Source organism: Neomonachus schauinslandi, chromosome 2 (assembly GCF_002201575.2).
Source record: "Neomonachus schauinslandi chromosome 2, ASM220157v2, whole genome shotgun sequence".
Lineage (NCBI taxonomy): Eukaryota > Metazoa > Chordata > Mammalia > Carnivora > Phocidae > Neomonachus > Neomonachus schauinslandi.
In genome coordinates, this window is record NC_058404.1 from 152094933 (window position 1) to 152120042 (window position 25110).

The 25110-nt window shown below is 33.9% G+C and overlaps 1 protein-coding gene across 1 annotated transcript in view; it reads left to right on the top strand.

The window, feature by feature from the left end:
- TECRL (trans-2,3-enoyl-CoA reductase like) overlaps positions 1–25110 on the top strand; it is a 107641-nt gene that overhangs the window by 29819 nt on the left and 52712 nt on the right. Inside the window, exon 3 of the mRNA XM_021702422.1 lies at positions 24670–24714. Coding sequence (XP_021558097.1) covers positions 24670–24714 — 45 coding nt within the window. The remainder of the gene's footprint in view (positions 1–24669; positions 24715–25110) is intronic.

Genomic DNA, 25110 nt, shown 5'->3' on the forward strand with positions numbered 1-25110 from the left:
AATAAATAAATAAATAAATAAATAAATAAATAAATAAATAAATAAATGTAAAACAAATGTGACAATAATGTGATTAGTTTTAAAAGCTATATCAAGACTTAATGATTTCTTTTTTTTAGACTTAGTGATTTCTTTTTTTTAGACTTAGTGATTTATTTTTTTTTTAGACTTAATGCTTTCTTTAGAGGATTTTTTTTAAAGATTTTATTTATTTATTTGAGAGATAAGGAAAGAACACAAGAGGGGGCAGGATAAGAGGGAGAAGCAGACTCCCCACTGATCAGGGAGCCCAATGAGGACCTCGATCCCGGGACTCCAGGATCATGACCCAGGTAAAAGGCAGTGGCTTAACCAAATGAACCACCCAGGTGCCCTAAACCTAATGATTTCTTGATGACTATTATTTTATTTATTTTCCTAGCCATATATCTAATCTTTAACAACTATATGTAAATTGTGATCTTTTCATTATTATAAAATGAGTGTTATTTTATAAAGTATACCCATCACTTAAAGAAAAATAATATTCAAATGATTGTATTTATTATACCATACTTTATGTGGCCAACATGAAAAGATGCTCAATATCACTAATCATGAAGGAAATGCAAATCAATACCACAATGATGTATCATTTCACATCTCTCAGAGCGGTTATTTTCAAAAAGACAAGAAAGAAAATGTGTTGTTGAGGATGTAGGAAAAGGGAATCCTTGTGCACTGTTGGTGGAAATGTAAATTGGTATAGCCACTGTGGAAAATAGCATGGAGATTCTGTAAAATATTAAAAATAGAACCACCATATGATCCAACAATTCCACTTGTGGGTATTTAACCAAATAAAATCAAAACACTAATTCAAAAAATGAATGCACCCCTTATGTTTAGGAGAGCGTTATTTACAATAACCAAGATACAAAAGCATAAGTGTCCACCTAAGTGTCCATCAATAGATGATGGATAAAAAGATATGGTACACACACAGACACACACACACACATGCTGGAATATTACTCAGCCGTAAAAAGGAATATCTGTTTGTAACAAAATAGATAGAACTAGAGAGTATTATGTTCAGCAAAATAAGGCAGAGGAAGACAAATATATGCCTTTACTTACATATGGACTCTTAAAACCAAAACAAATGAATCAACAAACAAAAACAGAAAGAGACTCATAAATACAGAAAACAAACTAATGATTGCCTGAGGGTAGGGGAATAGGGAGATGGATAAAATAGGTGAAAGATATTAAGAAGTACAATCATCCATTTATGAAATAAATAACACGTGGGAATGTGGTATACAGCATAGGAAATATAGTCAATATAAAAACGTTGTATGGTGACAGATAGTAACTTATTGAGTTGATCATTTCATAATATATGTAGGTGTTGAGTCAGTATATTGTACACCTGAAAATCGTGTATTATGTGCAAATTACACTTTAATAAAAAATATAATATTCAGGCAATTTTTGTCCATTATACTTTATTTCAAAAACTTACTGGTATTTCAGTTTTACAAAGCACAAAAACATTTTTTTGCTATATTACATTACAGAGAATTTTCTGTAAGTCAATTAAATTGGACATTATGTTTAATGTATCTACCAAATAATAAAAGGCAAGGAAAAAGTGCTAACACTAACAATTTTACAATGGTAAAAATGAAACAGAACAAAATTATGTGTTGATTGCTTTAATATTTTATGTTGATGTTTAGCATATTTAATAGCATTGGATATCTTGTTGAATTTCATAAATATATTCAGATAATATTAATCTTATATATGTAACTACAATGGTTAGATTTTTTACAAACTTATTTCTTTACTTTCTGACACAGAATAAATTTTTTTATTACAATACTTCTGATGCTGTTTATTTGCAAGCCCTGCAGTTATAATAGGAATTGTTAATCTTTTTTTTTTTAAAGATTTACTTATTTATTTGAGAGAGCGAGAATGAGAGAGAGATAGCATGAGAGGGGGGAGGGTCAGAGGGAGAAGCAGACTCCCTGCAGAGCAGGGAGCCTGATGCGGGACTCGATCCCGGGACTCCAGGATCATGACCTGAGCCGAAGGCAGTCGCTTAACCAACTGAGCCACCCAGGTGCCCCAGGAATTGTTAATCTTGTAAAGAAAGAAACAGAGTCATCAGAAGGCTGGGTTTCCTGAAGGGAGAGTTCTTATTTGTCTTTCATCTCTATTCTTTGTTCTCTTAGGTGTTTTGGCTGATCTTGATTTCTGGTCGCCCTACTATTTCTCTTTGTGTCAGCTTTACATTTTTCTTAGTTCTATTTTTAAATTTTCTTTACTGTGATTTTCTTGCCCTGTAAAATGACTATCTTATCCTCTTCCAGGGTTTATAATTTTTTAGTTCACTTTTGTTATAAGAGTCATCTTTGGGGCGCCTGTGTGGCTCAGTCATTAAGCGTCTGCCTTCGGCTCAGGTCATGGTTCCAGGATCCTGGGATTGAGCCCTGCATCGGGCTCTCTGCTCAGCGGGAAGCCTGCCTCTCCCTCTCCCATTCCCCCTGCTTGTATTCCCTCTCTCACTGTGTCTTTTTCTGTCAAATAAATAAATAAAAATTAAAAAAAAAAAAAGAGTCATCTTTTAGATTACCCTGGTGATACCATGGCAGCCAGACTGGTGAAGAAATAGAATGGGAAGGAAACCACAATTAAAATATTAGTTGTTAAAATAAGAGGGAAATAGCAATGGTTTCATGAAAAAGAGATTCTAATAAAACTTTAAGTTACACATATGCACACATATACACTTTCATCTATTTATCCTCTTCTCATTTTTAATCACCAAAAATTTATGAAATGCCTCAGCTGCAATACTCCCTCAGTCTTTCTGTACCTCCACACATGTCTTTATTCACACTTGTGATGATTGTTCTTGCTTGTATTTTGAAGCCTCTCCTAGAGAGTCTCAGAGACCATGCTCACGGCCCTATAGGTCATGCTCTGTTTACTCTCATTTTCTCATAAAGGTTGTGTAGAAGAATTAAACCTTGTTAAAGTTAAGCTGAAAAATTAAGAATCTTAGAAATCTAGGTGACACTGTGACTAAAATTATGTGAATATTTTCTAAGATTTCAAGGGATTAAAAAAAATTCCATGTTAAAAAACAAACTTGGGGCACCTGGGTGGCTCAGATGGTTAAGCATCTGCCTTTGGCTCAGGTCATTATCCTGGGGTCCTGGCTGGAGTCCCACATTGGGCTCCCTGATCAGCGGGGAGTCTGCCGCTCAGTCTACCCCTCCCCCCGGCTCATGATCTATCTCTGTCTTGCTCTCTGTCAAATAAATAAAATCTTAAAAACAAAGCAAAACAAAAAACAAGTCTATTACATATTCAAGCTGAGTAGCATTACCTTATTTCATGTTACTTAAATCAATAACTATTCCATGATTTCTTTATTTTAAATTTAAGTTAATTATCTTTTGGTGTACAATATGACTTTATTAGAATAATAGCTAATATTTTTAGAACATAATAGAACTTATAAAAAGCCAGGGCCAACTGTGTATATACTAATTTAAATCTGTAATGATATATTCCATTTTGTGGATTTAATCAATCAACAATCAAAATGTTTGCCAGAATAACAAGTAAATTACAGTGGAAAAATTCTGCCCAAATGTTACAAGTTATTTTGCTATGCTTTATCATACTTAAAAGTATTTAGATTCTTATAATCTAGACCTCCTTAGAAAAGGGATGGATGAATAGTTAGCATGGATAAAATAGAAGTTATATTAATAAAAAGGATTTAAAGATTTTTTAAACCAAATGTCTAGTGAATATATTCTTTCAGAACTCTGTCATTACTTGTTTTAGGGAGGAAGCCAAGGAATCTAAAGCAGAGATTAGACAATACTACTGCTGTACAAAGTTGTATAAGGGTAGGATTTCATCTAAATAGTTTAAAAAAAACAACTTTTTTTCAAATCTTTAAAAACTTTTACTGGTTTTGTAGCTAAAAGTGATTTGCAATCACAACAAGATAAGGTGCTCTGAATACTATTACCATTTCATGCATAATCTCTAAAAAGAACTAGCCTTCAACCACTTACTGTGAATGACAACTTCTGTGATTGTTTGGTGGACGTAAATACCATAGTTATAATTAAAATGGATGATAGGAAAAACTCTCTAAAGATCAAGGGAAGCCATTTTAGATTTCTTCCTAAGTTAACAGGACTGTGTATAAACTTCATTTAAACCAAAAGGCTGATTAATGGCCCACCAAGCATACTTTGTACACTTGCTTTTTAAATGAGTAGCCTAAAGGAAAACCATCTTGTCCATAAGATATCAATCAATGCTCCTACTGCCTGCATCCCTTAACACTAAAATTTGTGATTTCTGTGTGTATGCTAATCTATAATCCTTTGAGATTTTACAAGAAGTACAAAATATATAACCCTATAAAAACTCTTCATTTTCCAGAGCACTTTCTTCCCTGTGAAGAGCATGTTTCCTGGGTAACTATCCTAACTTAGGCTCAAATAAAACTCTCTTTAAAAAAATTTATTTATTATATATATATTATATATATAATGAATATAATATAATATATATAATAAAATAAATAATAAATAAATATAAATATAAATAAATTAATATAATAAAATAATATAATCTATATTAATTTTTACTTAAATTCTATTTAGTGAACATACTGTGCAATATTGACTTCAGGAGAAGAATTCAGTGATTCATCACCTACATGCAACACCCAGTGCTGATCAGAAGTGCCCCTTTTAATACCCATCACCCATCTACCCATCCCTCATTGCCTTCCTTCCATCAACTTACAGTTTGTTCTCTAAGAGTCTCATGGTTTGTTTCTCCCTCTCTGTTCATATGTTTTGTTTCTTAAATTCCACATATGAGTGAAATCATATGGTATTTATCTTTCTCTGACTTTTTTCATTTAGCATAGCACACCCTACCTCCATCCACCTTGTTGCAAATGGCAAGATTTCATTCTTTTTGAGGGGTGAGTAATATTCCATTATATATATATGTATATATATATATGTATATATATATATACATATATATGTATATATATATATGTATATATATGTATATATATATACATATATATATATACACCACATCTTCTTTAGCCCACCTGGTGGACATTTGGGCTCTTTCCAAAGTTTGGCTATTGTTGATAATGCTGCTATAAACATCAGGGTGCCTGTACCCTTTCAAATCTGTATTTTTGTATCCTTTGGATTAAACACCTAGTAGTGCAATTGCTGGGTCATACAGTAGCTCTTTTTTTTTAACTTTTTGAGGAACCTCCATACTGTTTTCCAGAGTGCCTGCACCAGTTTGCATTCCCACCAACAGTGTTAAGATCATTCACATTTCTCCACATCCTCGCCAACATCTGTTGTTTCTTGTGTTGTTAATTTTAGTCATTCTGACAGGTGTGAGGTGGTATCTTATCATGGTTTTAATCTGTACTTCCTTGATGATGAGTGATGTTGAGCATCTTTTCATGTGTCTATTAGCCATCTGGATGTCTCCTGAAAAATGTGTATTCATATCTTCTGCCCATTTCTTAACTGGATTATTATTTTTTGGGGCGTTGAGTTTGGTAAATTCTTTGTAGATTTTGGACACCAACCAAAATCAGGTCATATCTTTATCAGATATGCCTTTCGCAAATATCTTCTCCCATTCTGTATGTTGCCTGTTAGTTTTGTTGATTGTTTCCTTTGTTGTGCTGAGATTTTTATTTTGATAAAGTCCCAATAGTTCACCTTTGCTTTTGTTTCCTTTCCCTCCAGAGACTTACCTAGTAGGAAGTTGCTCCAGCCAAGGTCAAAGAGGTTGCTGTCTGTGTTGTCCTCTAGGATTTTGATGGATTCCTGTCTCACATTTAGGTCTTTAATCAATTTTGAATTTATTTTTGTATGTAGTCTAGTTTCATTCTTCTGCATGTGGCTGTCCAGTTTTCCCAAAAACATTTGTTGAAGAGACTTTTTCCATTGGGTATTCTTTCCTGATTTGTCAGAAGTTTAGTTCTGGTATGGATTGAATTAAATGTGTAGATTGCTTTGGATAGGATTGACATTTTAACAATGTTTTTCCAATCCCTGAGCATGGAATGTTTTTCCATTTCTTTGTGTCCCTTCAATTTCTTTCATAAGTGTTCTATAGTTTTCAGAGTACAGATCTTTTACCTCTTTGGTTAGGTTTATTCTTAGTATCTTATGGTCTGTGGTTCAATTCCAAATAGAATCAATTGCTTGATTTCTTTTTCTGCTGCTTCATTATTGGTGTATAGAAATATAACAGATTTCTGGGCGCCTGGGTGGCTCAGTTGGTTGAGCGACTGCCTTCGGCTCAGGTCATGATCCTGGAGTCCCGGGATTGAGTCCCGCATCGGGCTCCCTGCTCGGCGGGGAGTCTGCTTCTCCCTCTGACCCTCCTCCCTCTCATGCTCTCTGTATCTCATTCTCTCTGTCTCAAATAAATAAATAAAAAAATAAATAAATAAAAAAAAAAAAAGAAAAAAAGAAATATAACAGATTTCTGTACATTGATTTTATATCCTGTGACTTTGTTAAATTCATGTATTAGTTCTAGCGATTTTTGGTGGAGACTTTCAGGCTTTCTATATAGAGTATCATGTCCTCTACAAATAGTGAAAGTTTGACTTCTTCCTTGATGATTTGGATGTCTTTTATTTCTTTTTGTTGTCTGACTGCTAAGGCTAAGACTTCCAGTACTGTGTTAAATATAGTAGTGAGAGTGGACATCCCCATCTTGTTCCTGACCATAAGGGAAAAGCGCTCTGTTTTTCTCCATTGAGGATGATATTAGCTTTTGGTCTTTCACATATGACCTTTATGATATTGAGGTATATTCCATCTGTCCCTACTTTGTTGAGGGTTTTTTCAAGAATGGATGTTGTATTTTGTCAAATGCTTTTTCTGCATCTACTGAGATGATCATATGGTTCTTATCCTTTCTTTAGTAATGTGGCATATCATGTTGATTGATTCGTGAATAGTGAACCAGCCATGCAGCCCAAGAATAAATCCCACTTGATCGTGGTGAATAATTCTTTTAATGTACTGTTGGATTTGATTTGCTAGTATCTTGTTGAGAATTTTTGCATCCAGGTTCATCAATGGTATTTGCCTGTAATTCTCCTTTTTAATGGGGTCTTTGTCTGGTTTTGGAATCAAGGTAATGCTGGTCTCATAGAAGGAGTTTGGAAGTTTTCCTTCCATTTCTATTTTTTTGAACAGTTGGAGAATAGGTATTAACTCTTCTTTAAATGTCTGGTAAAATTTCCCCGGAAGCCATCTCACCCAGTACTTTTGTTGGGAGAGTTTCGATTACTGATTCCATTTCTTTGCTGGTTGTGGGTCTGTTCAAATTTTCTATTTCTTCCTATTTGTGTTTTAGTAGTTTGTATGTTTCTAGGAATTTATCCATTTCTTCCAGATTGCCCAGTTTGTTGGCATATAATTTTTCATAATTCTCTCTTAAAATTGTTTGTATTTCTGTCATGTTCGTTGTGATCTCTCCTCTTCCATTTGTGATTTTATTTATTTGGGTCCTTCCTCTTTTCTTTTTGATAAGTCTGGCTAGGGATTTATCAATTTTATTAATTCTTTTGAAGAACCAGCTTTTAGTTTTGTTATTCTGTTCTACTGTTCTTTGTTTCTATATCATTTATTTCTGCTGTAATTTTTATTTAAAATTCTCTTATGTTTAGAGACTCTAAAAGGTTTGTTCATTTAACATTGACAAATCCACAGTTTTAAGGTTGGGTGAGATATAAAATCCAATGAACATTTGAAGAATACTGAATGAGATTCAATCTTTATGTAGTAACAAATCACATAACATTTACTAAATGTTTTTCAAGTTACATCAATATTTATATTTTCAAAGCTTATATCAAAGTTTGTATATAATTGAGATTATGCAAGATTTTGATTAATGTGAGCATTTGTACCAAACACTTGATGAATAATTTCTTTCTAGATAATTCCTCATAAATATTTTGGATCCTTATTTGACACTAAAGTTTGAATACTTGTTTTTTTTAGAAAATTATACATAGTATGGGGCACCTGGGTGGCTCAGTTGGTTAAGCGACTACCTTCGGCTCGGGTCATGATCCCAGGGTCCTGGTATCGAGCACCGCATTGGGCTCCCTGCTCGGTGGGAAGCCTGCTTCTCCCTCTCCCACTCCCCCTGCTTGTGTTCCCTCTCTCACTGTCTCTCTCTCTCTCTCTCTGTCAATTAAATAAATAAAATTAAAAAAAAGAAAATTATACATAGTAAATGCTTTTTAGTGTTTCTAGATCATGTTTCTTTTTAAATTATCAAAATAAATTAGGATGCTGTGATGTTTTGATTTATAATAAGAAATGTATATTTGGTTTTCATGCTAGTTTCTGGCACAGAGCTCCTAAAAACCTTGGAATATCCTAAGTAATGACAGCAACAAAGGTCTTTTATTGTTAATGAGGTAAATTTTGGACTACACCTAAGAATGGGGGCTTGTTGCCAGGAGGTTTGGAACTTGCAGTCTCACCCCCAGGCCTCTGGGGAGGGGAATGGTCTAAAGTTTGAATCAATTGTCAACAGCCAACAAGACTGGATTCAGAGAGCTTCTGGAGAATATGTGGAGATTCAGGGAGTGTGGTTTTTTTTCAGACAAAGCATGGAAACTCTGAGGCATTTCTCCATCCTTGCTGTATTCATCTCTTCCACCTGACTGTTTCTGAGTTATATCCTTTCATAATAAACTTGTCATCTAATAAGTAAAATATTTCTCTGAGTTCTGTTAGAAGCTCTTGCAAATTAACGATACCTGAGGAAGGGGTCTTGGGAAACTTCGTTTTATAGGAGGTTGGTCAGAAGCACAGGTGACAACCTGGACTTGCAAATGGTGTCTGAAGTAATGGAAAAGCAGTTTTGTAGGACTGAACTCTTAACCTGTGGAATCTGCTGGTACTTCCAGGTAGATAGTGTCAGAATTTAGTTAAATTGTGGGACACCATGGTGGTGTCCTAAGCATAGGTTGTAATGGGAGAACACCCTCCTCCTTCCCACCCCCCGACACACACATGTTAAATTGGGTGCAAAACCCAAAATAGATGCTCTAAGCCAAAAAAGTCAGAAATAATAACACCATGAAATTAGGATGATATTCCATGGAATCTTTCTACTCATCAATTTTTTATGGACTAGTAACATATATGTCAAAATTGATAAACAATTGTGTTTAAGAAAATTAGAGGAAACCATGAAGGGCAAGGAAAATGAAAAGAAAAGCTCTTTCCTTGTGATGTTTATCTTGTTATTGTTTTCTCTTCTTTCCTCAAATCTAGGTGTGTCAATTATTAGTATCCTTGTGCTCTTCAAGCATTATACCTCAAAAACATAACTCTGTTAGCTTCCAATAACATCCCTGGGCTGCAGAAATTTATTTATTTATTTTTTTATTAACATATAATGTATTATTTGTTTCAGGAGTATAGGTCTGTGATTCATCAGTCTTACACAATTAACAGTGCTCACCATAGCACATACCCTCCCCATTGTGCATCACCCAGCCACCCCCTCCCTCCCACCCCCCTCCACTCAACAATCCAGTTTGTTTCCTGAGATTAAGAGTCTGTTATGGTTTGTCTCCCTCTCTGGTTTCATCTTGTTTCATTTTTCCCTCCCTGCCCCTATGACCCTCTGTCTTGTTGGAAAATCCACTTCTAAAACCTATAAGATTTTTTCTCCGCATAACTGTTCCTTGATACTTAAAACCTCTAATTCTCCTTCAAATGAATTTCTTTTTGTTAAATTTCATACTTTCTGCCAATGATTATAGCATCACTAATTTTTGTTTCTTGGATATTTGAATTGCTTTAAAAATTATTTATTAAGTTTAGATTGTCACTTAGGCAGAGTATCCCTATTCCTTCATCCCGATGTTTGCTCATGTCTCTTTATATTTCTTGGAATAATCTATCTTTATAAAATTCACTAAATTATCAAGATATAAATGCCTTTTTGTTCTTGATGAGAATCCTTGATTTTTCTTAATTATACTCTCATTTTTTTAAATTGAAAGATTATAGCTGATATCAAAGTTGAGCTTTTGCTATCAAATATTGTGCCTCATAATATCTTTGTATGTCCTATTCTAGTTCCCTTGCATTAACATTCATAATAAGGAAAATAAATATAGCTAACTTTTATCTAATAGTCACTCTTTGTTATGAATATCCTAAGATATTTCTGTTCAGCAAATATTTAAAACTACTTACAACAACTTTATGATCATCTAGTAGTATTTTACTTTTCATTTTACAGATGAAATTCTTTGAAAAATATTAGATAACTTGCTCAGTGTCACATAGCTAATAAGTGGCAGAGCTGGAATTCAAACTCAGGGAATATGACTCTGTAACCTGCACTCAAACCACTAATCTCCATTGCCTCTATTTTACTGAGTCATATATTTAAATTATTTTTTAGGCAGAAATTCAAATAATATCTGTGTATTTTACTTCAGAAATGCTATCATTAGTCCTCATTAACAAATAGAGAAAGAACTTGAAAGTTAGTTTTAGAAATTATGTAATGAATAATATTGCTATAAGTCTATGCATAGTTCACAATTGGTTATAAAAGTTGAAATCCCTGTCTAATGTCACCTGGTGCCATGTAGGATCAACAGTTAAATTAAAAACAACACTTAATACAAATAAGAGGAATTAATGCAAATATGGTTTGAAATTGCCAATGGAATTTTCTCCTGTGAGACTGATCTAAGAATTAGTAATATATGAACTGAAGTAAAAAGTGAATGACAGTCAATTGAAGAATTCATGCACTCATTCTGTGTCATAAAGGAATTTTCTGAAAGACAAGCCAAGTCATTTTACTCATGACCTGTGTTATCTATTAGTTGGTAACACCATACAAAGTTTCAATGATGTTTATAATTTATTGGACTACTTGTCTCTGAGTCCCCAGAGAGAGCCTGGGATGGGGCAATGGTGGAAAGGGAGAGAGAAGCAAGAAAAGGCAATGGGATTAGCAAACCAATTGCAGTTTCAGACCCATAAAGGGAGGTATAATTTATTGTGACAGCTGAAATGCATATATTTCTTTGCCAAAAGGCCAGGGGGACATAAACAATGATAAACTTTGAAAGGTTCAAGGAGAATAACTCAAAACAAAGATAACACAGTGGAAAGATTTATGACATATAGTATAGAATAATGAGTATCCTCTAGGCAATCTGAAAGGAGCCTCCTGGACAAGGCTGTAGAATTCCCTGGTCTCTCTGTGAAAGAAGCTAGAAAAATGATAAATGTAACCAAGGGAAGAAGTGGCAGAATGTTTTTCTTTAAAAAGCTCTCCACTGCTAACTCTAGAAGTAGCTAATATTCTTTCCATAATAGTTTCCTCAGCAACAGAAATTATGAGTCTTATCAAGAATTTAGATAAATATATGGAACAATTTGGCAGGTTATTCACTCAGGTTACATTTTGTGAAAGCTATGGGGATTAAGTGGCTATTTCCCTTCTAGAAATCTAATCACCCCACAATCCAGTAAGACCCTTCAATAGTGGGCAAAAATCTCACCAGTTTTTTTCATATTACAATTAGATCTCAAGATTGAGATAAATTAATAAATCCTGTTAATATTGATGTTCTGGTCATTGAAAAAATTCTAATGAATATGCCAACTGACACAAAAAAGTAGACTATATGGGTCTCCCTGAGCTAGAAATAGCAAAAGAGATCTGTTAGTTAACCACATCCTTGATGAACCTCATGCAAAATATTTCAGGAAAAGAATGAATTTTTATGAATCATATTTAACCCATTTAAAATTTAATCAGATTTTCAAAACATCTCTTCTTTACTAAGCATGCTGTATACATCATTATAACAATTTTATTCCACAGATTGTTAAGTTTTTTTCAATAAAGAAAGAATCATTACAATTTGAAGCCAAATAATATTTGGTAATCTAAAAAATTTTGTTTCACAGGAAATTTTTTATAAGTTTCCACATGATTATCTCACAAAATAATAGTTTAATTTTTTTTTTTGTATTTTTAATTGTATCTTTAAGAAAATCTTTTTTTTTTTTGGGCGCCTGGGTGGCTCAGTTGGTTAAGCGACTGCCTTCGGCTCAGGTCATGATCCTGGAGTCCTGGGATCGAGTCCCGCATCGGGCTCTCTGCTCGGCAGGGAGTCTGCTTCTCCCTCTGACCCTCCTCCCTCTCATGCTCTCTGTCTCTCATTCTCTCTGTCTTAAATAAATAAAATCTTAAAAAAAAAAAAAGAAAATCTTTTTTTTTTTGCTATTTGAGTAACAAAAATTATTTAATTCCATTTAATTCAACAAATACTCATTAATCAAGTTAAATTATCAGGTACTATGCTATACTACTATAGATGAATATTCATAGTCTAACCATCAAGACTTTGTGGCATACTGAAACACATGTGCCTACGCAAGCATACACACAAATTGAATGATTTTCCAGAATTGCTTAATGTTGAATTCATTAGTTAAAAATAATTAAAATTTTATTTTACATTAATGTTAGTAAATTTTATTCTGTGTGGTCGCAGATGCTCTCTTGATTCTTAAAAGGAGTTGACAGGATATATCCAACTTTCTTTTTCTTAAGTATATTTCAAAATAGTTAACTTATATATGTTGAGAAATGTATATACATAGAGAGAAATGTCAAATCTTTTTTTTTTAAGATTTTATTTATTTATTTGACAAAGAAAGACACGGCGAGAGAGGGAACACAAGAAGGGGGAGTGGGAGAGGGAGAAGCAGGCTTCCTGTGGAGCAGGGAGCCCGATGTGGGGCTGTATCCCAGGACCCTGGGATCATGACCTGAGCCGAAGGGATCACGAACTCAGCTTAACAACTGAGCCACACAGGGACCCCGAGAAATGTCAAATCTTAAAAAAAAAAAAAAAAAAAAGGTCATGCTGGAAGAAGATTGCTTCCCTAATTTTGAAATTTCATTTTTTTAATTTAATTTAATTTTATTATATTATGTTAATGCTATGTTATGTTATGTTATTTTAATCACCATATAATACATCTTTAGTTTTTGATGTGGTGATCCATTAATGTGTTCTATTACATTGATTGATTTGTGAATGTTGAACCACATTTGCATCCCCAGGATAAATCCCATTTAATCGTGGTGGATGATCCTTTTAATGTATTGTTGGATCCAATTAGCTAGGATTTTGTTGAGAATTTTGGAATACATATTCATCAGGGATATCCGTCTGAAATTCTCCTTTTTTCCTGGTTTGAGGATTAAGGTAATGCTGGCTGAGCCTTCAGGATCTTAATTTTGAAACCCTAAAATTAACAAGTCAGGAAATGACAGATATTGGCAGGGATGCAGAGAAAGGGGAACCCTCCTACACTGTTGGTGGGAATGCAAGCTGGTGCAGCCACTCTGGAAAACAGTATGGAGGTTTCTCAAAAAGTTGAAAATAGAGCTACGTTATGACCCAGCAATTGCACTATTGGGTATTTACCCCCAAAATACAAATGTAGAGATCTGAAGGGGTACGTGCACTCTGATGTTTATAGCAACAATGTCCACAATAGCCAAACTATGGAAAGAGCCAACATGTCCATCGACAGATGAATGGATAAAGAAGATGTGGTATATATATATATATATATATATATATATATATATATATATATATATACAATGGAATATTATGCAGCCTTCAAAAGGAATGAAATCTTGCCATTTGCAACAATTGGATGGAACTGGAGGGTATTATGCTGAGCGAAATAAGTCAATCAGAGAAAGACATGTATCATATGACTTCACTGATATGAGGAATTCTTAATCTCAGGAAACAAACTGAGGGTTGCTGGAGTGGTGGGGGGTGGGAAGGATGGAGTGGCTGGGTGATAGACATTGGGGAGGGTATGTGCTATGGTGAGCATTGTGAATTGTGTAAGACTGTAAAATCACAGACCTGTACCTCTAAAACAAATACTACATTATATGTTAAAAAAAAAATGAAGAAGATAGCAGGAAAGGAAAAATGAAGGGGGGGAATCAGAGGGGGAGATGAACCAGGAGAGACTATGGACTCTGAGAAACAAACTGAGGGTTCTATAGGGGAGGGGAGTAGGGGGATGGGTTAACCTGGTGATGGGTATTAAAGAGGGCACATACTGAATGGAAAAAAAAAACTGAAATTTTAGAGAGATTGATGATTTATTTGCTCATAAGTGGCAAGTTGAGATTTAAAAAAAAGGAACTAAGGAATGTATCATCCACCAAAATGATATTAAGAGCTGCATATGTTTTGAGGTAATATTTTGAAAAGAAACTACATATCAAATTTATTCCATTATAGTATATACAGGTACTGAAATCACAAAGTGTAATAATATAATGTTCCAAACATGTTTTTTTATATCTCATTAATGTTTTCTATTATGAAATTCTGCTAATGATATATAGAATAATACAATTTTGTTTTGTCTGTCATCTTAACTAAGTAAAAGGCCCTTGTTAAAAGTACTTCTCTTAACTTTCTTACTTAAGCCAATATTTTCTTTGTGGCTTCAGTTCAAATCATAGTATAAACCATTTGCACATATTAATGTACCAAGTATTGAAAATAGACTTCTTCTCACTGTGACTACTGTAAAATACTGGTCAAATTTACATTGCTGTATACTTAATGTCATCAGCAACTCATATAAGTGTCAAAAATTCAATTTACCTATGTGATGTATTATTGTTTTCAGAATCTTAGGAGACTAAATTGTTAGGAAGGGATGTCCATTTTGCCAGTCAAGTTTCATGTAATACAACTGTCATAGCTAATACAATTCTTAAAGTGCAGGAGGTATGATCCTGTCTGTAAGTTGTTTCATCTCTCATTATGGCACATTTAAACCTGTGAATTGCTGAGCAATGTCAGGGTTATTTTGATTCATCTTTAATGACATGCTGATATTCCCAAAGACAGATATTATTAAACAATTTTGTTTTATAATATCCAAAAGTCAAAATGGTTGGGATAGCAGTATTTGAACTTGAGCAAGTGACTATATTATAGATTCACCAAATATTAGAAGAGATGTCTTATCTATAGCAAATGATTGATTTCAAATTTATATTTGAATATGTGACTGTGTGAGGAAATTTAAATTCAAATAAAATAGATATATGAACAGTGAGATATCTGGACTGGTTATTATACTTTTTAAGGGAATGTTCTCAATAATACAAAACCAGAAAGCACAGAGTACTATGGCCACTGGTATGAAGTCAAAGATTATCTTGCAAACTTTAATGAAAAAGCAATGTTCTTTTTGTTGTTTTCTTTTTTTTTTCTTTTCTTTTCTCTGTTTTTAATTTTTTTCTACTCTTTTGGTTAAATTTCAATCATTAGCAGGCTTATGGACATAATGTTTGGTGAGTAATATAAAAAATCAAGTTATATTAAAATCACTAACAATGATGAATGAGTAGTGGTGGAGAGCATGTTCTGAGTTAAAGTCATGAATATTTTAAGTGGAAAGACCAGTCCAGCAGAGACAGCAACAAGAATCAATTAAATTAGATAGTAAAATTTGATATGAAGTCCACAAGGAGAATGGAGAAAATGTTTTGGAAACAGCATTTAATAGCAAGGAGGATTCCTAACACATTTTCATGCCCATAATTGGAAGGATTTAGTGTGAAGAATAAATACTTAGTTGAAAATCACGGAGTTTTCTATTAAAGGAAGAAGATGGAGGGACTTTTTTGAGTGAAAATTGATTGTTTAGAAGTTTTTGCTGTTGACAGACTATAAGTGCCCTCAAGTGCATTGGGGGAGTATTAGAAGGCATGGGAAGGTGGACAATCAGGTTTGATTAGTGGTTGTGCAAGGCAAAATTGGGAGAAGAGTCATTGTAATACTCTGGGAGACTTGACAGCTAATGGTGTCCAATGTAAATGGAAATACAGGCATGATGATCAATCCTGGTAATTTCTTAGAAGTATGGTGGGTAATTTGGTGAACAAACTGGCTATAAATTTAAGCCAGTGAGGATAAAGAAATAGTCTGGTTATACTCTGTGTGTTCTTCTCCCTGCCCCACATTATTCTGCTTTCTGCTTTGTTATTTAGTGTGAAATTGACTTGCTACTTTATGCTTCTTGCTTTCATGCTCTCTTTTATAAATCTGAATATTTTTATGCAGCTTCTAAATTTTCCATTTTTAGAACCATGTCTGTTTTCCTTCAGAAGCCTTGCTTTGTGATTGCTGATTATACAGTGTGATAGCACTCTGTCTTTCTTATTTGAGCACTCCATAATAGCAAATTCTTTAGCAGATGCATTTTCTTTTCAAGGTCAGCAAAATTACATACATTGGTTGGTGGCTGCCTTTAGTGTTAAAACTTTTTGTTGTTGTTGGAATGAGATAGGAAATGGTTCTTTTATTTTTCAGATATAAACACTATCACTCATATCATATCTTACTGGCTTCCTTGATTCTATTTTAGTTTGATCACTTAATTATGTAGGTGGCATTTATAAAACTTCAAATAAATGGTTTACAAGGAAAAGAATGGTCCATTTAGTTCTAGTGAAGTACTGTACTGAATGAATCATTTGTAACAAATAAAACAACTGATTCAACAATATTAAATCAGCAGCCAGTATTTTAATACATAAGGAGTTTTATATATGTTTGGTGTTTATTTCTTATAAAAAAGGAAACAATTCATGTGTCTGCCCTTTTGTTCAGGCTTGCTTATAGGATTGTAGTGTTTGGAAAGACTATGGAAGTACTAATTAATAAAACAATATAACCAAAGAGATAATGCAAAGTACACAGGACATTCTGTCATAACATCATGTTTCCTACTTAGAATTTCATTACTTGGTTGATATCTCCTGTACTTTAATTTCATTTTGTACATATGAGAACTTTACATCAGAGCACATCCTTTGTCTCAAAGGAAAAAAGAGAGTTGTATACTTCAGATATTAGAACAAGGAATATATGTGGAAGTTATTAATAAGAAAAAGTTTGGCTTAATAGAAATATGTTTACTAATAAACTGTTCAAAATTTTAAAAAATAAATCTTTTGGGAAGCCTGGGTGGCTCAATCAGTTAAGTGTCTGACCCATGATTTTTGCTCACATCATGATCTCAGGGTCATAAGTTCGAGTCCCACATCAGGCTCTGCTCTGGGTGTGAAGCCTGCTTAAGATTCTCTCTCTCTCTCCCTCTGCTCCTCCTCCTCCCTTTCTAATAAATAAATAAATAAATAAACAAATAAAAATCTTTTTATCAAAATCTGAAATTGATCAATATTTCTACATTCTTCTTAAATAATCCAAGTTATTTAGAATACTTTAAGTACAAAGAGTGCTTTCCATTTTTTTGAATCCTTTCCATTTTGTATGTTATTGTTGTCCAGTATTTTTTTTTTTTAAGATTTTATTTATTTGACAGAGAGAGCACAAGCAGAGGGAGAGAGAAGAAGAAGCAGGTTCCCTGCTGAGCAAGGAGCCCGATGTGGGACTCGATCCCAGGACCCTGGGATCATGACCTGGGCCGAAGGCAGCCGCTTAACCGACTGAGCCACCCAGGGGTCCCCAGTATTTTGTTTCTATATACATATATACATTATTACTAGTACCTATATTATTTTATATACATGAATTATATAGATATTCAGCTATTTTATATAGAAGTGTCCACATATATGCCAGTTCCTTTGCTCAATATTGTTTAGTTTACCTTATCTCTTAGTCCTAGAATTAACTTATTTTTCTAAAAGTTGATCCTTTAGATGTTCCTCTACCAACAGGCAGAAAGGGTCTACTGAGTGTGAGATTTCTCACTCCAGTAATGTCCTTATGTTTTCTTTAAAAGGTACTCCATTTAGAAGCCTTTTGTCCATTACCTTTTATTGTTGCCATTTAGAAAATCCGCTATCAGTTTAATTGCCATACATGAAAATTTGAAAAATGTGAAAGTATGTAAAGATAATAACAGACTCTAGATGAAGTTATCTGCCTCCAGAGATTATTTACTTTTGCTTCCTTGGGCAGAAGAGCTGGACTGTGGAGATTACAGATCAGTTGAATCCAAACAGGGATTGGGATGATTCAAAATTCAGCTTCATTTCCTGTAGGAACTGGTTTATTTCTGATTTGCCCTAATTACACAATGCCAATTGGAATATTGGGCTTTTACCAGAGCTTCTACTTCTGAACTGGGGATATAGTTGTTCTTCTGTTTCCTTAGGCTTGTGAGTTTGTGGAAAGTCCTGCTCAGCTGTTTCTTCCAATACAAGCTGATATCCCTAGGGGAATGTGTCTCCAGTTGCTGGACTCAGCTTTCTTGGTTTTCTGTTCTCCCAGAGCTCAGTTTCATAATTCTTCATTTTTCTAATTACTCTGTGGAGAACTTGAGAAAATATTTTGCCATTCTTTTCTAGTTGTCCTCAATAGGATGTATGGGGAGGAATATATAGTGTACCATTGTAATTAATATTTTTTTTCTTATGCTTCCATATGCCTAATATATTGTTCACTTTTAGCCCCTATTTCTTTTAAATTGCTTTCATATTTTCTTGAACCTTTCATGTTTCTACTTTCTGAGTAATTTCCTCTCGTCCATTTTCCAACTAACTAATTCTCTCTTCTGCCTGGTCTAATTGTCTATACTATCATCCCATTATTTTTTTATTATTAAAAATAAGTTGATGATAAATTTCTATAAATTTTATTCAGTCTTGTCAAAAAGCCTCTGTGTATATAAACAAGGATAAATTATACAAATGCAAATAATATTATATATTATGTTATATATTATAATAATTATATACACATACAATTTACTTTTTCTTTCAAATGGGTTATTAGAAATAACAGTTGATACACTTTAGTTTATAATGGTATGTTTTCTTGGAGTGCCTGGCTGCCTCAGTTAGTACAACATGTGACTTGATCTCAGGGCTGTGAGTTCAAGCCCCACGTTGAACATAGAGATTATTTAAAAAAAAAAATGCTACATTTTCTTGAGTCTTATTATCTAAAGTTTTTTTTTTAACAGGTGTCATTGTTATTTTTCAGAACATTTAGAATCTATTTCCTATCTTGTAGCTATCAATTATTTGGAAAATAAGCCTTCTTTGTTTCTAACTCTCTGGAACTGTCATCTCCAAGATTAGCTTTAATTGACACATTTGTATCTAGTGGCAGGTCACAGTAAACAGTGCAGGCAAATTTGCTTATTTTCTTCTACATCCAGTTCTGGAATATTGAGGAATTAAACTGAGCCATATAGAAGCTTGTAGAACTGCATCTTTCTTCCATTAACCTCTTGAACAGAGCCAGCTCTGCATAGCATACTTCTTAGGTCTATATTCTGTTTCTATTTATTCTTTATCTTATCTCACAACACCAGCCACAAAGAACCCAGGATGTAGACAACAAAAATTGATCACCATTTCATTTATTCCTAGAAGTCTCTATGGTTCAATATGGAGGCTCCATCACATTTATTAACTTTCTTTAATCCTTAACTGCTCTCAGAACTTATCCTTCCTACTGGGATTGGTGAAATCAAGAAAAAGGTAGGAGTAAAGGGCTAGTTTTACCAAGGGTCATAAGTGAAGGCATAAGTGTTCTGGGATTCATGGATTTCAAAACTTTTTGACTGCGAATAAGAAATTATTATAGTTCTTATAAAAATAAAATGTATTTATACAATTTAAACTATTGAACAAAAGTTCAAGAAACAGTCCTTAACCTATCTACAATTTATTGCAATACATTGCATCCAGTGTCATGATGATACATCTCTACTTATTCTACTCTACACTATTCTGTTCTATTCCTTTAAGTAATGTTAAGAATAATACATTAATTCCATTTTTCAATTTATTAATGGCTCACAACCAACAGTTTGGAAAATAACTTATTAAAATAAATATATTTGAATTACCTATTGAAGTACATATATATTGAATTACATATATTACCCATTTAGGATGTTATCCCTTGGGGCGCCTGGGTGGCTCAGTTAGTTAAGCATCTGCCTTTGGCTCAGGTCATGATCTCAGGGTCCTGGCATCAAGCCCCACGTCAGGCTCCCTGCTCAACGAGGAGTCTGCTTCTCCCTCTGGTCGTCTCCCTGCTTATGCTCTCTCTTTCAGATAAATAAATAAAACTAAACTACACTAAGCTAAACTAAAATAAAATAGAATGTTATCCCTTAGTGATATAAACACTTTTAATTATCAAGAAAATAACTATAAGTCATGGTTAGAATATGAAAAAAGTTGCACAAATCAAGCTCAATATCTTGATAAATTTGGAGACTGACAGATGCATTAGATCCCCTATGTATTTATAATTCATCTGTAAGCCAGTTATCTACCTTCAATGTACTCCACAACATAAATAATCTTTTAGACTATTCATCCATGCTAAAAATCCTTATGCAACTTATGTTCTTTATCATTTATACTGTCTTTTTTCTGCCATTCTTCAAACCTATTCCACCTCTCCACAACAAGCACAGAACATTTCAGCAAATGTATTCTTTGCTCTTTGAAAAGGTGACTGAAACTAATCTAAAGGCTTATATAGGCAGTTAATAACTGTTTTTCGCTAGGACACACTGTTAAAAGGTCACAACCTATAAATGCCAAGTTTATTCCATAAGTAGATCTATGTTGACAGAGTTAGAAGGCCATGGATTTCCCAAAAAGTGTTTAGAGCTTCTAATTTTTCTGATGTATTAGTGTGGGTTCAGCCAGTATTCAGTCATTTGGTTCATAGACAGTTTTATCGGCTTAGAATGATAGTTTTTTATTTCCACAATAGGAAGCATCACAAAGTGCTGTTGAAAGCAGTATCTCATGTGAATATTATTTAAATGGACAGAAATTGTCAGCTTTAATGTACACCCATCGTAGGTGCTCAATGACTATCTGTTCAATATAAATGGATTCCCATTCTGATTGTAATTTCTCCAATACCCATATTTGAAACTCAATTAAAACTTTAGAAGCCTCTGTTGTATATATTTGCATCATATCTTCTTTGGCAGCAGATTTCCACTATGAGTAATACAAGTAATTATTTTAAAATATCTTTCAGCAGGGCGCCTGAGTGGCTCAGATGGTTAAGCGTCTGCCTTTGGCTCAGGTCATGATCCCAGCATCCTGGGATCGAGTCCCGCATTGGGCTCCCTGCTCCTTGGGAGCCTGCTTCTCCTCTGCCTCTCTCTCTCTGTCTCTCATGAATTAAAAAAAAAAAAAAAAAAAAAATCTTTCAGCAAATAATGTTAATATACATTCCAGAACAACCAATGGTTATACAAATAATAAGAATTTTATTAGTAAATACAAAAACAAAACAAAAAAGTGTCTTCACCTGCATATTCTCTAATTTAAAAAATCAAATGTCAAAGTTAAATTTTGTGTCTGCTCATTTGTCATGCTGTTACTAAATTTTGTTTAAATATAATCCTAAATAGTTTTAAACTTGTGATTACAATTTTTGACTTATGAGTTATTTGTCCATGATAATGTGCATGTATAAGTTCTCTTTTTGCAATAAATTTAGAGAGAATTTATTTCAATAGTCTACTTACGTCTTATTATCATCATTCTTACTACCACTTTAAAAAGTAGTGTTTTGGGGGCGCCTGGGTGGCTCAGTCGTTAAGTGTCTGCCTTCGGCTCAGGTCATGATCCCAGGGTCCTGGGATAGAGCCCCACATCGGGCTCCATGCTCGGCGGGAAGCCTGCTTCTCCCTCTCCCACTCCCCCTGCTTGTGTTCCCTCTCTCGCTGTGTCTTTCTCTGTCAAATAAATAAATAAAATCTTAAAAAAAAAGTCTATAAAAAATAAAAAATAAAAAACAGTGTTTTGAAAACAAAAGAGCAATGCAGTATGTTTCTTTGGCAGTACTCTGAATTTATTATAAATCAAGTTAATTTGCTTAATACTGGATATCAAAGTTAAGAATTAAATTTTCAATAGAAACTTTAAAATAATAACTTAGAATTCATTTTAAGAGAAAATAATTTTTTTTTAAATTTTATTATGTTATGTTAGTCACCATACAATACATTATTGGTTTTTGATGTGGTGATCCATGATCCATTGTTCTTGTATAACACCCAGTGCTCCATGCAGTACGTGCCCTCCTTAATACCCATCACAGGGCTAACCAATCCCCCTCCCCCCTCCCCTCTAAAACCCTGTTTGTTTCTCAGAGTCCATAGTCTTTCATGGTTCATCTCTCCCTCCGATTCCCCCCCCCGCCATTTTTCCCTTCCTTCTCCTAATGTCCTCCATGCTATTCCTTATGTTCCACAAATAAGTGAAACCATATGATAATTGGCTTTCTCTGCTTCACTTATTTCACTTAGCATAATCTCTTCCAGTCCCATCCATGTTGATGTAAAAGTTGGGTATTCATGCTTTCTGATGGCTGAGTAATATTCCATTGTATATATGGACCACATCTTCTTTATCCATTCATCTGTTGAAGGGCATCTTGGCTCTTTCCACAGTTTGGCTATTGCGGACATTGCTGCTATGAACATTGGGGTGCATATGGCCCTTCTTTTCACTACATCTGTGTCTTTGGGGTAAATACCCAGTAGTATAATTGCTGGGTCATAGGGTAGCTCTATTTTGTGAACCAATTTTTCTATTATGGCTGTATATGATAAATGCATTTTGATTTCCTTATCCAGGTAGAATTCTTTCGTAAACTATGTATTTATTCCTAATGGTCGTATAAGAGAAAGATACTAAATTGATGGTCTGCTATGATCAATAGGTTTATAATTATTAAAAGTCGATAATACATATTATTCCAATATGAATTGTGTGTTTTACTCCTGGTAAAGAAAATAATCCACTTTCAGGTGTCAATATTAAAAAATAATAATAATAAGATCAATGTTCTTTGGTTTTAAATGAAGATGGTTAAGCATTTTATTGAAAAATAACTTACATAAAGTGCACAAGTCCTATGTCATATACCTTGGTACATGTCCACAGATTGAACACATATATGTAGCCAGACCCCAGATTAAAAAACAGAAAATTACCACCCTAAAGCTCTCATCATAACTATCAACCACTGCTCGTTAGCACACTGCCAAGATCTATCTCCATTTATGACACTGGATAAGTACTTTATCCACTTCCTAAGATCGAATCTGTCTTCCAACAGAAACTATTAGATTACTTGGGGTGGGGAGGGAAATGTCTATTCATGTATTCTGCCCATTTTTTAATCGGATTTTTCATTTGTTTTATTTAAATTACAGTTAGTTAACATACAGTGTAATATTGGTTTCAGGTGTACAATTTAGTGATTCAGTGCTTACATACAACACCTGTTACTCATCACAAGTGCACTCTTAATCCCCATCACCTATTTAACCAATCCCTTCACCCACCTCCCCTCTGGTAACCTTTGGTTTATTCTCTGTAGTTTAGAGTCTGTTCTTGGCTTGCCTCTTCCTCTTTTTCCCCTATGATAGTTTGTTTTGTTTCTTAAATTCCACATAGGAGTGAAATGATATGGTATTTGTCTTTCTCTGACTATTTCACTTAATGTGCTACACTTTAGCTCCAACCACATTATTGCAAACAGCAAGATTTCATTCTTTTTTGTGGCTGAGTAATATTCCATTGTGCATCCATACTACTTCTTCCTTATTTATTCATCAGTTAAAGACACTTGGGCTGTTCCCATAATTTGGCTATTGTAGATAATGCTGCTATAACATTGAAGTGCATGTATCCCTTTGAGTTAGTATTTTTGTATTCTTTGGTAAATACCTAGTAGTGCAATTGCTGGATCATAGGGTTAAAGACCTAAATGTGAGATCCAAAACCATAAAAATCCTATAGAAGAACACAGGCAGTAACATCTTTGACATTGACCATAGTACCTTCTTACTAGATATGTCTCCTGACGCAAAGGAAACAAAAGCAAAAATGAACTGTTGGGACTTCATCAAGATACGAAGCTTCTGAACAGCAAAGGAAACAATCAACAAAACTAAAAGGCAGTCTTCAGAATGGGAGAAGATATTTGCAAATGATAATTTCTGGTAAAGGGTTAGTATCCAAAATATATAAAGAACTTATAAAACTCAACACCCAAAAAATGACTAATCCAATTAAAAATGGACAGAAGATGTGAATAGACATTTTTCCAAAGAAGACATCCAGATGGCCCACAAACACATGAAAAGATGCTCAACATCACTCATCATCAGGGAAATACAAATCAAAACTACAATGAGATATCACCTGATACCAGTCAGAATGGCTAGAATTCACAAGACAAGAAACAACAGGTGTTGGTGAGGTTGTAGAGAAAGGAGAACCCTCTTACACTGTTGGGAATGAAAAGGGGTGCAGTCACTCTGGAAAACAGTATGGAGGCTCCTCAAAAAATTTAAAATAGAATTACTTTATGATCCAGCAATTGCATTACTAGGAATCTACCCGAAGAAACTATTAGATTTTAAAATGTGTGTATACTTGTGCTGACAATTAAATGCTTTACTTTTCATGGAATAGGTCCAAAGTGGTATCCTTCCCGAGTTGGCCTGCAGCTAGAACGAGGTAAGAATAAATTTTCACTGATCTATTTATTTAATTTGGAATCCCTTTTCTTTCATCAATAGTTAATATTTATTTATCACTTATTAAATGACAAACACTATAGTAAGTGGTCTAGATCAGTTATGTTGGTTGATTCTCCCCATAAGCTAGTGCTTCACTTTTTGCATGAGGAATTCTAGTTTAAAGATAATTTTCACACATCCACTGTAATTTGCATTGGAGGCAGGATCTGAACTAACATCTTTCTTTTTCTAAAAGTTTTACTGCTTTATTCTCTCATTCTACTATCACCTAATATGTTCTCAGGGATACAGCTCAATATTTTTTTTTTCTTTCTTCCCTCTTTCCCTCCTTCCTTCCTTCCTTCCTTCCTTCCTTCCTTCCTTCCTTCCTTCC